The sequence below is a fragment of the Tamandua tetradactyla genome, chromosome 5, assembly GCF_023851605.1.
Source record: "Tamandua tetradactyla isolate mTamTet1 chromosome 5, mTamTet1.pri, whole genome shotgun sequence".
NCBI classification, from domain to species: Eukaryota; Metazoa; Chordata; class Mammalia; order Pilosa; family Myrmecophagidae; genus Tamandua; species Tamandua tetradactyla.
Genome location: NC_135331.1, coordinates 26,735,108 through 26,746,354, shown reverse-complemented (window position 1 = coordinate 26,746,354; position 11,247 = coordinate 26,735,108). Strand labels below are relative to the sequence as shown.

General features: G+C 45.7%; 1 protein-coding gene across 1 annotated transcript in view; it reads right to left on the bottom strand.

Annotated features, from left to right (window-relative positions):
- Positions 1 to 3,930: 3,930 nt before the first annotated feature.
- The window catches only part of SNAP29 (synaptosome associated protein 29), a 32,447-nt gene continuing 25,130 nt past the window's right edge, over positions 3,931 to 11,247 (bottom strand). Inside the window, exon 5 of the mRNA XM_077160289.1 lies at positions 3,931 to 6,909. Coding sequence (XP_077016404.1) covers positions 6,752 to 6,909 — 158 coding nt within the window. The 3' untranslated portion in view covers positions 3,931 to 6,751. The remainder of the gene's footprint in view (positions 6,910 to 11,247) is intronic.

Genomic DNA, 11,247 nt, shown 5'->3' with positions numbered 1-11,247 from the left:
TCTCTGATATTTTTCTTTGTGGCTAACACGAGGCTTAAATTTAACATATTAAATCTAAAACAGTCTCGTTTGCTTTAATACCAACTTACTTCAAAAGTATATGTTACTATACCCCATTCCATCTCCCCACCTTATTTAGTTCTTCTTACAAATTACATGTTTATTACACTGAGTCTAAAATCATTTATGAATCATTACATTTATACATTTGCTTCTTAAAAAGTAGAGTTAAAAAATTTTAAAAATAGGGCAGGCCACAGTGACTCAGCAGGCAGAGTTCTTGCCTGCCATGCCAGAGACCCAGGTTTGTTTCCTGGTCCCCGCCCATGTGAAAAAAAAAAACACCAAAAACCAAACAGTGTTGCTGATATTTATATTTACCCATGTCATTATCTTTACCATAGTGCTTTACTTACTCATGTGACTTTGGTTAATTGTCCAGTGTTCTTTCCTTTCAACCTGCAGAACTCCCTTGAGCATCTCCTGTACAGCTGGTCTAATGGGGGTAAACTCTCTCAGCTTTTGTTTATCTGTGAATCACTTCCCCTATTTTGAAAGATAGTTTTTGTTGGATATAAAATTCTTGGTTGGCAACGTTTTGCTTTCAGCACTTTAAATCTCTTGTCCCACTGCCTTCTTGCCTCCATGGTTGCCAATGAGAAACTGGCACTTAATCTTATTGAGGATCCCTTGTCTTGAGACATGTTGCCTCTCTCTTGCAGCTTTCAGAATTCTCTATCTTTGCATTCGACAGTTTGATTATAATATGTTGTGGCTCGGGTCTATTTGTTTGTAGTTTGTTGAGCATCTTGGATGTGTATATTCATATGTCACATTAAATTTCAGAAAATTTTCAGCCTTTATTTCTTTGAATATACTCTCTCCACTTTTCTTCTTTCTTTTCCTTCTGGAACTCCCACAATGCATATACTGGTATGCTTGATGGTGTCCCTTGGGTTCCTCAGGCTGTGTTCACTTTTCTTCATTTCTGCTCCTCAGACTGGATGATTTCAATTGTTTTATCTTCAAGTTCACTGATTCTTTCTTCTGCCAGCTCCAGTAGGCTGATGAAACTCTCTAAAGGATTTTCCATTCCTGTTACTGTGACTTTCAGCTCTATTTAGTTTCTTTTCATAATTTCCATCTCTCTACTGATATCCTCTTTGTGTTCATCTATCATTTTTCTAATTTCCTTCAGCTCTGTTAGAAAGAACACCATACCTGAAAGAGAATAAATGCTCATGCGATTGTGCAGAAGAAAAGAATTTATTCACAATCTTGCAAGAGTGGGCACCTAGTTGAAAAATGGTGGCCGGCATGACAAACAATAGAATGCCCCAGGTATTTATATCCTAAGCTTAGCACACAAGTCCCTCCCCTGTTTCTCTGCTGACTGATAGGCCAGAAGTTACAGCCTCTCCAGATAGTCTAACTAATTCAAATTTCCCATGGAAGTTTCCTGCTTTTGATTACGCTTTATATTTCAAAATAAAATATAACAGACCCTGCCTGTTACTCAAACTTTGTTTCTACCTTTTTCCTGCCAATTCTAGGCTTATATCAGAGGAACTTTCCTTCCCTGCCTGCAAGATGGGTTTGAGCTGTCCTGCAGCTGTGTCCTGCACCATCTTGTGTGAAAGCTAAGCTTAATTTTCTTACAAGGTCTTTGAGCATATTTAGGACCATTAAAAAAAAAAAGAATCTTAGTCTTGGAATGTCCCAGGTCTGATCCTCTTCAGCGATGGTTTCTAATATTTTAATCTTCTCCTTTGCCTGGGTCATTACTTCCTGTTCCTTGGTATGTTTTGTAATTTTTTGCTGAAACTTGGACATTTTGATATTTTAATCTATTATTGCTGGAATTTTGACTCTTAAGCATGTTTCTTAATCTTAGATACAGCTAGTGTTATGACAGAACTTTTCTTGAATAACAGGAGCTAATTAACAACAAAAAAAGACAGAAAACAAAGAAAACACCTTTCCCAGTCTTTGCAAATTCATCCATGAGTCCTCTCCTCTAAAGGTTATCCACCCAATGAGACCAGAGACTAGCTCCTGGCCAAAGTGTGGAAGTTTCTGTGATCTTCTCTGTACCTGCATCTTGTCTTGGGCATGCACATGTGGCCCTAGAAATTTCCCCCTTTACAAGGTTCGGAATGTCCCCTCTTCCCTAGAAAACTTTCCTCATAGTCCTAGGCACTGTTCTGTATGTCCCTTGTCCCAGGGAACCACGACTTGACTGCTCTCCCGCCGAGTTCTGTAGAACTCAGTGAGCCAACTTCTATGCCATGGCAAGTTCTGGGATGACAAGTTCCTCAGGCCACCACCCGAGACTGGGCTAGAGATACATGCTCTGGGATGTGCACAAGGGTTATTCTGTTCCATTCAGAACCTGAACCAGGTATCTGCACCCGTGCTGGAAGTGCACCAAACTGGTGAGGGGATGGCGAAGGGTCTAACAGGGATGCCATGAAACCCTACTGCTTTCAAGTTTTCTTTTTCTTGATTCAGCACTGCCCCTGTTACTGTAATATTTTAACTATTTTCTGAAACTTTGAGAAAGATGTTTCTACCAATTCTTGGTGATCGTCTCAAGCAATAAACTTTTGAGGGTAGTGATGGAGCCCTGAAGCATCTACTCCATTATCTTGATTGAGTGAGAACTGTATAATCAACTTCATGTCCATTCTTTGAAAACGCTATTGTGTGGGTGAACCACCATTTATTCGATCATTTCCATAATTAGATTGTTTTCAGTTGTTTTTTTCTCATTATATTGTTGTGATGACCATCTTTACATATATCTTTGTATGCATCTTTATGTCCCTTTCAAACTGCGAATCTGATCACATCACCCTCTTGCTTACAATCCATCTTCACCTGTCATTGGAGGTCAATGTTCTGACTCAATATTGTCCCTACGGCCTTTCATATCAGGACTTGCCTACCTTCCTAGTGATATCCCCCATCCACAACCCAAAGCCTAACCTTTCCTCTATTTGTGACATCATGAGCCACCATGATGCTTTTATTTTCTGTCTGTTCTCTATCTTTCCAGAAAAGTCCATCATCCAAGTTAAAACTGATGTCATTCCTTCCTTATAACAATGCCCAAAGATGATATCCATTGAAAGCAGAGTGGCCTTTGGGACACAGGCAGCTGGCCCACTGACAGATACAAATTTCCTAGATGCTCTGGATTCATAGCTAAGCCCAGTCATGGGTGCCTTCTCAGAGCTTTCACTCTAGAAGTGATTTCTAGGCCTGTGGTCAGGCGTGAAAATGGAGATAGGGTAGTGCAGCCAGGTGAGGCTGGCCTGCTCGCCTCTTCTTGGAGGGCTGCTATGTTGTTCGGAAGAGGCTGGGAACTGTATCGGGGAACCTGGTTGTGGAACACAGTGGCCACCTGTCCTTTGTCCCGTCTCCTTCCACAAGGGTACTTTCCCAGTAGTCTTCACTGGTTGGCAAACCGTGGCTATGGCCCAAATGTGCCCTGCCACCTCTTTTGTACCTCCTAGGAACTAAGTGGTTTCTCCATTTTTAAATGGTCAGGAAAAAAAATCAAAACAGTAGTATTTTGTGACACGAGAATGTTTTGAAATTCATTTGCAAGATCCATAGTTTTATTGGAACTCACAGCCACACTCATCCACTTGTGTACTGTGGATGCTTTCGTACTCCAATGGCAGAGGCGAATTGTGACAGAGCCCGAATGGCCCACGAGCCTAAAATACACACACACTGACCCAAGTTTTGTAGTGCAGTGCCATAAGGGGCAGGAAGGCAGAAGACAGGCTGGAAGAGCATTCCTTCAGGAGATGTGAGGGTTTTGGAAGGAAGGTTGTTCGAGGTATGAAATGTGTGGGCAGGGACAAATGAGTGATCCCCTGTACATTCATCTTTTTTAAAAAATGACTATGTAGGAGACAATTTAAAAACATCTTCACCTTTTATTTCATGGAATATGATCATTGGTTGAAAGGAATACAGCGAGGTGTTCTGATACAGACTCCAAACCTTTCCCCCACCTGCCACGAGCACTTAGAATGACTAGCTGGTACACAATGCCTTTCATTCATCACAGCAGAAGATGCTGAACAACACTGGTAACTTTAAACACTCTACAGAAAAGGCCTTTATCGGCCAAGTATAAGAGTTTTACTAAACTAGTATAGTGCACCCTTTAAATTACATATCCAGCAAAAGTTAGAGAAAGAGAAATTAAAATGCACCTCGTGTTTTCTTACAACCTGAGCCCTGTTCAGGTCTCTTTTCCTACAGAATATAAAGACAATACTCACAAGGAGACCACACGGCTGTCAAGAAGTCACAAATTAATAGATGTTAGAAACAGCTTCCTCTAGAATGCACTTATTTTGAAGTTAATAGCACACTTAGCATGTAACCGAAAGTTTGAAGAACTACTTTGCGAAGGCACATTTTGTTTCTGCTGAACTGTGGAAATCAGAATCTGTCTTATGGACCTCCCCTGGTGAGGAGTGTTCACTGTCTAGGCCGTGGTTTGGGGACATCCAGTGGCTGATCCCAGTCTTGGCCCTTTGTTTAGCATCTCTGTGAGATGCGTTTAAGTCTAGAGAATAGAATGTTTCCCTTTTGATCACAATCATCATGTGAGGAGATTCTGGAGCCTTCTCACACCTTCATCCTCTGTGAAGATGCAGAGTGACTTGGACTTATGAAGTGGTGTAAGCAGCCAGGCCTTCAAAGCCAGGGGCAGGGGGTGAAGTTCAGCAGGAGGAAGCTGGCTGGCTGCTGCAGCCTGCCAACATGCGGCTTCAAGACAGGCTGTGTTGCCTAAGCCTTAGAACACAGGGTCTGGACAAGAATGAAAGACATTTCTGGAAATAAGGGTGACTTCTACATGCTCGGTGTTAAAAAAAAAAAAGGGCAGGGGGAAATGATTGGCTTTATCAGTCCAACAAAAGACAGGGAGGATAAACAGATGAAGATGTTACTGTACTTCAAGTCAGATAAATCACTAATCACAGTGTACAAAATAGAAATTTTCCCTGGGAAGGCCACTGAAGATTGTTTGGTGGTAGCCTTTATCAGTAGTTATTTGAAAAACAACTTCAGGCATATGGTATAATGACTAACCTCCATGAGTCTGTACCTAATGGCAATAAAGACAAACAGTTACAATGACATATACAAAAGGTGCCAAAGAAGAAAGACCATGGAAATCAGAATGAGTGGAAATATAGGCCTGGGTGCTCCTCTTTCTGCTTTTATAGTTTTGAGCGGCTTTTATCGCTGAAAGCTTTAAGACTAGTTACTTTTGCGTTGGGCGTAGGTTTAACATCTTCCTTTTATCAGTTAACAAGAGAATAATGATCTTGAACTTATCTGATAAGCCAACTTCTCGTAATTACCTTTGATCACATCCTCACATCTTGGGATTTTCACAGAGAGGCTGAGACATGAGCAGTGTCCACGGAAAGGCTGTCGGTAGTTTTCCAAAGATCATGCATCAGGAGAGGGAACTTTTACAGAGTGCTACATAAATATAAGTGCATTGCTGCGGCACTATTAAGAGGGTTCTTTTGCCTTAAGGGACTATTATTTATAGACTGCAGCCTGTGACTACAATTCAAGGAAGGTCAGAGAGGTCAGGGCCACACTTTAAGGTGAAAGGCACTGGTTATGTTAAACCATTTCCTGACCAGTTTTAATCAAATCAGTCCCTTTCACCATCTTCAAAACGTTACTTTTGTTTTTTAAGTCAAGGGTCTTGTGGCTTCAGTCATTTCACTGGAGGTACCAATGCAAACAAATTTATTTTATTACAGAAATTAATTTTAACTAATGCTTTTAATTGATTCTTTTTATAAAGTAAGAGTTCAAGCTGGGCTTTTCTTTCTTTTTAGCCAAATCGGTGTATACAAAGTTAGCACCATTTGTGGAGTTCCAGTGCTAAAACTGGTGGAAGAGAACAGAGGGATGAGTTATGTTCCTCAAATCCCCAGGAGAAGGGGTTGGGGCTCCTGGACAAGCCAGACCTCAGACATGAATAACCCCCACCCTAGCTGAGGCCTAAGGGGTGGCACGTAGTGGAGGGAAGCAGACTGCGTGGTCACGTCTTGTGATACGCCATTCCTGCAAATTCTATAGGGCTACGCAGTTGCAGAGTCTGTTCCCAGCCAGAGAAGGGGAGTTAGGGACAAGGGCACCCAGGGGGAACAGCATGCCCACCCGCCTACACATTTCCCAGCATCAGTCACCAGGGCCACTTTGAACTCCTCCAGTAACATGTGCCAGGGTGAGGGGCAAGAAGGGAGGAAGCAACATCTATCCACAGAACAACTCTGTCCCTTCTGACTCATCATAAGGTCAAGGAATGAGAGAAATCCAGCACATGGGGACACTGAGGCTGGCAGTTCCAAGATTGGAACTCTGCCCGCCTCTCTGCATATCCTCATCAGAGTGAGAGATACTACTTCTCCTCATTTCCGCATGGCAACAGAAGGCCCAGATAATCAGGCCACTTGTGCTCGGACTGAAACAAGTATTCAGTTGAAAGAACTCAGAGAGGGGTTGGCCTTAAGAAAAGTGGGACACAGCTTCCTCCTAATAACGAAATCCCTTAAGACCCGCTCTAGTACAACAGTGCAAACATATTAAATTATATACTAACATCATAATGACATTCCTTGGGAGTTACAACAACAACAAAAAACATCTTTCAGATCTTCTCATCATAATGAAGGAAAACTTCTCTTTAAAGGCATCTCTAAAGCTGTCGAACTTTTCTTTCTGTGCTTTTTATATTGACATCTAATTTGTCCACTTTGGTTGTGAGCCTGTCGAGAATGTCATCTTGCTCCTCAATCTCCGTCTGCATCCCCAAGGCTATGTCCTTCAGGCGGCCCAGACCCAGGGACAGCTCGTCTGCAAGAGACAAAGACAGGTGGCCTGAGTGAGTGCAGCACTGTGCCTGGGCCTGCTGCTCCCCTTCTGCTGGTGCTCAGCCACTGAGAGCATGCTGAGTCATCTTTCTTGGAAGTCATACTTTCCAAAGTAGGTGCCAGTTAGAAGATAATCTGCTCATTCAGTAAAACCTTAGCATGTGCTGAACGCAGAGGCCTCCCTATCCCCCCGAAGACCTGTCTTTCTGTGATGCTGCTGGCTGCGGTGATTTGACTGACATGATTTTCTTAGCTGCCCTTTAATCTTCTAGTAGGGTGCTGCCCACTATGAGATCAGGGAGCACCTGAGGGAAGGAAAGGTGCAGCGGAGGCCTAGAGCCCATTCCCCTCTTAAGACCCTCGTGAGTGCCTGGGAGGGCGTTGCTGCTCACTCACAGCAGGCTGGGGGTGCTGCTCTCCACCAGCGAGACCCCCATGCTGGTGGATAATCTGGACAGCACCCTCTCTCCTTCTGTCTCCAGCCTCCTTCAAGTGGCCAAGGTGGGAATCTGTCTGGAATCATGCCTGAGAGAGACCTGGGGGCCCTTTCTAGCCAGAGTCCCTGTGTGCCTGGGATGCTCCAGCTCCAGGCCCACCTCCGGAGAAGGCTGCATCCTGCCAATGCACAGAGAGGGAGGCAGGAGATGAGGGAAACTTTGCTCCTGCCCTGGGGCCAGAGGACTCTGCCAGAACAGCCAGGAGCCATGGAGGTACCCAGCTAAGAAAATCCTTACCTGTGCTGTTAAAATCACGTTTCCCCTGTGGATGTACAGGGCTGCCCCAGTTGGCTCACCATCCCAGAATTGGGCTGCAGCACCTCCTCTGCATGGGCAGGGGCACAGATCCCTGCAGCTGGGGGCCCCACGTGGGAAGGAATGAAGTGTTGGGGTGTGGGCCTACTGAACAGATGTCATAGGACTTGGCCCCAGTTACCGCAGCATACAGCACTTTGGGCAGAGGCTTGGCTATCTGACATCCAAGTTAAAACACAACGAGCGGAAGGGCGGTGCGCATGTGTAATGGGAAAGGGCTGGTGGACAGGGGCTTTCTGTCCCACTTGGTCTGAGTTGTGCTCCCCGGGCAGGGGTGTGTGTGTGTGTGTGTGTGTGTGTGTGTGTGTGTGTGTGTATAGCGGGAAAGGGCTGGTGGACAGGGGCTTTCTGTCCCACTTGGTCTGAGTTGTGCTCCCCGGGCAGGGGTGTGTGCGTGTGTGTGTGTGTGTGTGCGTGTGTGTGTGTATAGCGGGAAAGGGCTGGTGGACAGGGGCTTTCTGTCCCACTTGGTCTGAGTTGTGCTCCCCGGGCAGGGGTGTGTGTGTGTGTGTGTGTGTGTGTGTGTGTGTGTGTGTGTGTGTATAGCGGGAAAGGGCTGGTGGACAGGGGCTTTCTGTCCCACTTGGTCTGAGTTGTGCTCCCCGGGCAGGGGTGTGTGTGTGTGTGTGTGTGTGTGTGTATAGCGGGAAAGGGCTGGTGGACAGGGGCTTTCTGTCCCACTTGGTCTGAGTTGTGCTCCCCGGGCAGGGGTGTGTGTGTGTGTGTGTGTGTGTGTGTGTGTGTATAGCGGGAAAGGGCTGGTGGACAGGGGCTTTCTGTCCCATTAGGTCTGAGTTGCACTCCCCGGGCAGGGCAGCCCAAGTGGACTCCCACCACAGCTGAGGTGAGCGCCAAGAGAAAGGTGCTCATGCACTGTCCGGCCACAGAGGGCCTTTGGGTGCTGGCTTCCTCCTTGGCTTATTCTGATTCCCCCCTAGGCTTTTCTGCAATTTGTGATATTTTTAGTCTGTTTAAAGAAAGTTGCAAAAATCAATGCAGCGTTCATTCTTAACCAGGGGGAACATCTCTGGGGATGTGGTCACCTGCTCAGGATGGGAAAGGCTTACTCAGCACAGGACTCCAAAAAGAGGGCTGAGGACCTGCAGAAGGGATGCTGGTGTCACCTGGTGGGGCTGGATCAGCCACGGGGACAAGTCCTGATGCCCCCAGGTGACCCAGAAGGCCCGGTTAGGACTGCCATGCTCAGAGCTGCTTTCTGCTTTGTTTACTGAGAAAAGAAAAGAGCCAGAGGGGAGAGTGAGAGAAAGGGATGGTAAGTGGTAAGACCTGCTAATTACTAAGTTAAAGATGAAACAGGAAGCTAACAAAGGTGATGGGAACACACACATACTGAGAACTGCCTGCAAATCTAAGTGGGAGCACGTTCTGGTGGGTCTTTCTTGGAGCCCATGCCCGACTCCACAGACCAACACCTGTAAGGTCACTCCAGCCAGCTTCAGGTAGTACTTTCTCCAGCTGGGGGAGCAAAGGAGAGGCAAAAGGCCACTTTGAGCTAAGAAGCACGATAGGACACAGCAAGCAAACTCACCACCCTCCCCCTGTCTACGTGGGACATGACTCCCAGGGGTATGGGCCTTCCTGGCAACGTGCGACAGAAATCCCAGAATGAGCTGAGATTCAGCATCCAAGGGATTGAGAAAAACCCTAGAATGAGCTGAGACCCAGCATCAAGGGATTAAGAAAACCTTCTCGACCAAAAGGGGGAAGAGTGAAATGAGACAAAGTGTCAATGGCTGAGATTCCAAACAGAGTCGAGAGGTTATCCTGGAAGTTATTCTTACGCATTAAATAGATATAACCTTCCTAGTCAAGATGTAGTGGAGAGGCTGGAGGGGACTGCCTGAAAATGTAGAGCTGTGTTTCAGTAGCCATGTTTCTTGAAGATGATTGTATAATGATATAGCTTTCACAATGTAACTGTGTGACTGTGAAAACCTTGTGTCTGATGCTCCTTTTATCTACCTTGTAACAGATGAGCAGAACATATGGAATAAAAATAAATAATAGGGGGAACAAATGTTAAAATAAATTTAGTTTGAAATGCTAGTGATCAATGAAAGGGAAGGGTAAGGGGTATGGTATGTAAATTTTTTTTTCTGTTTTTGTTTTACTTTTCTGTTGTCTTTTTATTTCTTTTTCTGAATTGATGCAAATGTTCTGGGAAATGATCATGATGATGAATATGCAACTATGTGATGATATTGTGAATTGCTGAGTGTACATGTTGGGAATGTTTGTGTTTCTTTCACGTAATTTTTTTTAATTAATAAAAAATAAAAAAAAAAAGCACGATAGGGGAAAATCGCCAGGCAAGGGTGCTCAGGCGGGAAGACACTGCAAGTCCTCGCTGCCAAGGACCCCAGGCTCCAGCAGGCCCACCCACCCCCCTTTCCGCCTAGCGAGCATCTATGACACCCTCTCTCTGGCTGAGGAAAAGAGAAGAATAAGGGCCTTCAAGCCCCTTCATGTCTCCCTGGAGGGCTCAGGCTGCGCATGTGCACCCCCTGCCTGGGAGATATCTCTGGCTCCAGAGGACAGAGGTGAGGGGCTATGAACCGGGCTTCCCCAGGCCATCTGGGTGTGGTGACCGTTGTTGGACCCGGGGCAGGTGGCAACAGCCTCCCCGAGGGCATTTTGGCACTATTGTTCAAAGTGTTAATAGTCACAGGCAGAGGGGCAGGAATCAGCTTGGAAGGAATGGAATTAGTCCAGTTAATGTAGTCACTTTTTGCTTATGCCTATTTTCTAAAATCAGGGTCTTATTTGTATCTTTTTTTTAAAAAAAATGGGTAAAAAGACTGACTGTTGCGGCATCGTGTTTAGTAATCTAGCTGCAAAGCGTGGCCAAAGGAACGTCTGTGTGGGAATGGCTTTAGGATAATTCCCTGCAGTGGCCCACTGCCAACAGCTGGACAGCCAAGGACGCGGAGGAAGCCATTTAAAAAGGGCACTTTTCAAAGAAATGCAGCAGTTCAGGGAAACACTCAGGACGTTAAAGAGCAGGATGCATGAGAGGAAGGATGGAATGACCCTGAGTGCATTTCTCGGCTGAACACACATGCGTGTTACATGCTTAGAGCAACAGAAGTGAGAGCACCGGGACCGCGGGACGGCAGGCAGGAGGTGTTGGTCACTTGGTACTGACCTAAATCTTATAATTTTTTACAACAAACTGTTTGCTCTACTCAGAAACAAAGGCGGAGTGTTATTACAAAGAAGGAGGGTGTGCGCTGGCCTTGCAGAGGGTATGGGATGAAGTTACGCGTTGGTGCCCCAGTACCCGCTGCGGTCCATTCTGCTGTAGGCCTCACCCGCCCTGGAAGCTCCGGGGACACCCAGGTAGCTGTAGGGGTTTCTAGCTCCTGGAGGAAAGGTAAGGGGGGGGGCACGGTGGAGGCGCGCCACCTGACCATAATAAGGTGAATAGGACCCTCTCAAGGACCCATGTCCCCTTCCCACCCACGCTCCTCAACTGGAACTTCAAATAA